This window comes from Perca fluviatilis, chromosome 17 (assembly GCF_010015445.1).
Source record: "Perca fluviatilis chromosome 17, GENO_Pfluv_1.0, whole genome shotgun sequence".
Classification (NCBI taxonomy): Eukaryota; Metazoa; Chordata; class Actinopteri; order Perciformes; family Percidae; genus Perca; species Perca fluviatilis.
Window position 1 is genome coordinate 26234926 of NC_053128.1, and position 5331 is coordinate 26240256.

A 5331-nucleotide genomic window follows, 5' to 3' on the forward strand; every position below is an offset into this window, starting at 1 on the left:
CGGGAATGACCACTAAAAAGGATGTAGGCCACACCAAACTTTTTTTTTTTAAACCACTCAGTTAATTTTCAAAGCCCTTTTGTGTTATTTACTCTCTCTCTCTCTCTCTCTCTCTCTCTCTCTCTCTCTCTCATTTAATTTGCCTCGGTGACGTTTACTCCCCATGTGATCAGGGTGGCGGTATAAATAACAGGAGAAGATCCGCCCCCTCTGTGATTCAGGTTTAGCCCTTTTGCAGGTTTCCCAGCTCGTTTTCTCAGCCTGGCATCGACGGGACCGTTCGTTAGTCGGCGATAAAAACCCTTAAAAAAAACATATGGAAACAGGGAGAGCAAACAGGGGGACATCTCTCACCAACGGCCACACGTGCTCCTCTCCTCTCCCCCTCCTCGTATGAGTTTTTGAAGAGGGAGGGCAGGGCAGCTTGTGCATCTCATCGTTTCCTCATCTGGCGTCCGAGGGCACGGTCGTGTGTGAGCCATGACTCTGAGCTCAGAGATGTCGGATGCCTCTATCCTCTCGGAGGAGACCGACATTGACGTGGTCGGCGAAGGGGAGGATGGAGACAACCAGACGCGCTCCTACGTGGACGAGGTGGCGCAGATGCACGACGGCATCCTCCTGGACGGCTCTTCTTCTCCTCCTCCGTGCCTGGACAGCTCCGGCTCCTCGAGGGATAGCTACAAACCCGCGGGCAAGAACAACCTGGTGAAGCCCCCTTACTCCTACATCGCCTTAATCACCATGGCCATCCTGCAGAGTCCCAAAAAGAGGCTCACTCTCAGCGAGATCTGCGACTTCATCAGCAACCGCTTCCCGTACTACAGGGAGAAGTTCCCGGCCTGGCAGAACTCCATCAGACACAACTTGTCTCTCAACGACTGCTTCGTGAAGATCCCGAGGGAGCCCGGGAACCCTGGGAAGGGCAACTACTGGACCTTGGACCCGGAGTCGGCTGATATGTTTGACAACGGGAGCTTTCTGAGGAGGAGGAAGCGCTTCAAGCGGCAGCAGGCGCAGGACTTGCTGAGGGAACACAACACTTTTATCCCCGCAGCTGCTGCGTATGGGTACGGACCGTACGGCTGCGGAGGATACGGCATCCAGCTCCAGTCCTACCACACACACTCTGCACTTTTTGCGTTTCAGCAGCAGCAGCATCAGCAGCATCAGCAGCATCAGCAGCATCAGCACTCCAGGCATTCGCATGCACACACGGGAACCATTATCCCCGCGCCGTCTTTGATGGCAACCAGCACGGACTTAGCCAGGAGCAGGTTTTATCCCCAGCTCGGCTCCAGTCTGGGCTCGGCCAGCGTGCAGGCTGCAGCCCCGGCTCAGAAGTCCAGCTCTCCGGTGCAGCGGTCTCCCTTCTCCATAGAGAGTATTATCGGGGGGTCACTGAGCCCCTCCAGGACTTCTCCCGCCGTTATCCCGGTCTTACCGTCCTCTCTGGGGCCTCCATCGGCCAGCCAGGCGCAGACCGTCCACCCCGGAGCTGTTTTACACCCGGTAGAAAACTTTCCGAACAGAGCTGTCAGCGGCACTAGCGACTGTTAAATGTCTTAACAACAAACTTTTCAAGACACAAAAAAAAAAAAAAAGAAAAAAAAGAAACAGCAACAAAAACAAAAAAACGCCCCTCTTTTGAAGGTAGGATTATTTTTGTATGTTTGTTTGATAGCACGCAGCTGAATGATGGACATAAAAAAACACTATTTGTGCCTAAATTCATGCTGTTAAAAATATATATTTATGTTAATTTTTTTCAGTGTGAATCTGACTTTTGACCACGAACTTTCCTTATATTTCCCATGGAGCAATTCGTTTCAGTCACTGTTTAGGGCGTCTCAGGATAACGAATTAATAGGCAGGTTATAAATGATCACATGTTTTGAAAATAGGCTAATAATGTATTTGTGTCAAACACATCCATGTTTTTTTTTTTATTAGTTTGGCAAATCAAAACTTTTTTTATGGTTTCGATTTGAACTTTGTATTAAAAACACAGAGCAAAGGCATACATTTATAATAATATGCAGTGTGTGTGTGTTTATTTCAGTAATAAAACATTGTAAATTTTTGGCAAGTATTGTGTAATTGAAGTGTGATATTTTTACACGGTTTGTTTTTCATCAAGAATAAATTTCGTTTTGCAAAAAAGGTAATTTGTTTGGAAATACATTCATTAAATAACGTTGAACTTGCTGGACTTACTCCAGGGCTTATATTTTGGAGGAAATTAGGCTTAATAATTTGCCAAAAACCTTAAATTGCAAGTGTGTAGGACCGTATTGGGTCATCTTCACACTGGGATTGTGCTTATTAATCAGCTGATACAGTAACAACAACCTTACTAGGCTGCAGGATAACAACTGTATGGCTTTGAGTGGGGATTGGGAAGTTTTTTTTCATTTCAGAAAGCGTGCTTAAGCCACTAAAAAAATAGAAATGTAGCCTATGTATTTGTTTATGTGATCAAACAGTTTGTTCAGATGTTGCACACTCTAATCTCAGTGCTGTACACTTTGGAACATGCGCACATGAGGCCTGCGTGTCCACCTGACCTCTCCCACACTCATCCTCGTAATTACGGTGAGCGGACAGGAAGGTGTCAGAGGGGTGAGACAGGGGTTGTATTTGGCCTGCTTCAGGTCGCTGATTATACCGGTGCTGATGTCGACAGCTGGTCAGCTCTTGAGAAAACACCCCTCTTCTAATATTTCATTATCTGCTCTTATTTGACACAGTTTTTTTTCCACAGAGAAAATGAAATGTTTGGAGTCTTCGCTCCGGTGTGCCACGGGGCCAACAGGGCTCACGGGCAGATATGTAGTGGAGGTTAAAACCACCTAAATCCACTCACCATTTTTAGTGTTTACTCACCTCTATTTAAGCCCCTACATAGGGCACCAAAAGAGCATGTCATTTGTACTGTGGTGACAAAACAGCCAAATAGAGGTGCCATTTTTACGCAGAAGCGCAGAGAAATGTGCAGATAATTACGCACCATTAGGCCTATATAGTTAAGAAAGACCTGTAATGGAATTACATATTTATTAATAGGCCTATTCATTTCTAAAACACATTTCAGTCCGAAACAGGTGCTGCAGCTGCAGAGCTGCAACTGTAGGCTACGTGTTAGATCCCTTTGTTTTTAATATTTCACGAGCTCTGCATGTAGCCTGTATAATGTAGCCTATACAGCCCCGCTGCTTCCGTGACTGGATGTGTGCGCCCGTCGACTGCGCGTGTCTGCATCCCCTGATTCAAAGCAACGTGTGTGTGTGTGTGTGTGTGTGTGTGTGTGTGTGTGTGTGTGTGTGTGTGTGTAGTAGATGGCTAAATTGGTGCAGCGCTTAGAGCCAGTTCACTAGGCCACGGGAGGACAGCTATTGCGTGATGATGTAACACGCAACGAGAGTCAGACACACACACACACACACACACACACACACACACACACACACACACACACACACACACACACACACACACACACACACACAGCAGAAGGGAAGGGGGTCAGTTGTAGCCTACTGTATAGACTTGTTTACAAATGTAGCAGCGCGAGATTTTTTTCTCCAATTGCTGGACTATCACAATAAGAGTTCTATGGGGATGCATTTGTGTCCGTGGTCAATTGTATGTTTCAATAGCCTATATAATATCTCAGTATTCTATATGTACACACCAATAGTGTATATTAGTGGACTACATATTAGAGGTGTTGTGTTCAATAGTGAAGACTGCGACCCTCTCATGGTGTTTTATCGCATACAGTCTCTATCTGAAAAAGGCCGTCCATTAGTGGGTGTACAGTCCTGTGGTAGGCGATTCTGTAGGATTTCCTGTGACATATTCGACGTAGAGTTCATTTAGCAGTCTTTTCTCTGCGTGTTGTTCTGGTAGTGGTGCTGCGTGTTTGCACACGTTCGCCAAATAAGCTAATAGGGCGAATATTATTTGCCAAGAGTTGGGGTTCATATCAAGCATTGACCCCATACTGAAAACACGTTTCATGAAGAATGAATGGAGTCGAACTCTCCCTTTAATGTCTCTCAGGGCCTCCTAGCTTATTGAGCTATTGGGCAACATTGTACATTAGGGTATATGCTATTTTACATGTCACTGTGTGTGCTCTCGCTACCATTTTGTAAAATAAATAGGCTAGTGTATCTAAGAGCCTTCCTGGTTAAACGAAAAAAGATTCAATAGGCTATGTAAAAAATAAATATAACATAGGCCTACTTGCACACTATCTATCTATCTATCTATCTATCTATCTATCTATCTATCTATCTATCTATCTATCTATCTATCCATCCATCTATCTATCCATCCATCCAGTGGGCTGCAGGCACTTGTTTGGTTAAATGGTGTAGTAAAAATGAAAATAGCCTATTGTCTACTCAGTTATTACTATTATTATTATTATTATTATTATTAGTAGTAGTAGTAGTAGTAGGCTAGAAGTTTAGCTTAGTAGTACAAATCTGAAATATAATTCATAAATAAATAAACTGATAAAACAATGTGTCTAATATTTAAAATAAGGAGTTGAGAAAGTCATTAGGAGTGTTGAAAGTGGAGCAGACCATGTTTAAGGGTATTGTTACTACTGAATTAAATTCACCATTAAGAGAAAAGCCAAGTGCAGTTTCTACACCTTGTATTACAATCAGAATGCTTTATCACAGCCTACATTCAAGAACAATTTACAGAGAGATAGATATGAATGAATTAATGAATGTTTTATTTCGAAACAAAACACAATATTAACTTAACATGTCCGAAAAGGAGTAGGAAGAAGGAAAAGCTTTTTTTTTTGTCCTTCCCCTTTCCAGTACTATATAATAATAATAATAATAATCACCATGAATGGCTTCATATTGATATCATATCCTATCTTTAACACACGCTTTGCAATTTGCTACATATGTACTGTATATATACACACACACTGCAAAATCAATCAATACGCATACAGCTAAAACAAGGAAAACAAAGATAAAAGGTAAAAAATAAATATAGAACTAGAAGTAACTGCAGAATTTGGTTCGTTGAGTGTTTTGCCATGGGCCATATCAACAGCAGCAGAATATAGGTAGCCTATAGTTCACGAAATGTCATGGATCATGTGGGCATCAGCCTCCTTGAGCATGACTGAAGCTCAGTTAGCAGTTTATCCTGCTGGGTCACAGGTCATGAGGAGAGGGGATAAAGCACCACACTCAGCCCATAAAAGACATCGGGCTTCGGGTAAAATGTGTTGAGGCATTCACGGTTGTGAGAATAATCTATGTTTCAAAGGAAGTCGTAAAAATATAA

At 43.3% G+C, this 5331-nt stretch overlaps 1 protein-coding gene across 1 annotated transcript; it reads left to right on the plus strand.

Moving 5' to 3' along the window:
- The first annotated feature begins 226 nt into the window (after nucleotides 1–226).
- On the plus strand, nucleotides 227–2168 carry foxd1 (forkhead box D1). Its single transcript, XM_039778829.1, has one exon. It carries the CDS (start codon nucleotides 481–483, stop codon nucleotides 1558–1560), a length of 1080 nt encoding a protein of 359 aa, XP_039634763.1. The 5' UTR covers nucleotides 227–480; the 3' UTR covers nucleotides 1561–2168.
- The last annotated feature ends 3163 nt before the right edge of the window (nucleotides 2169–5331 follow it).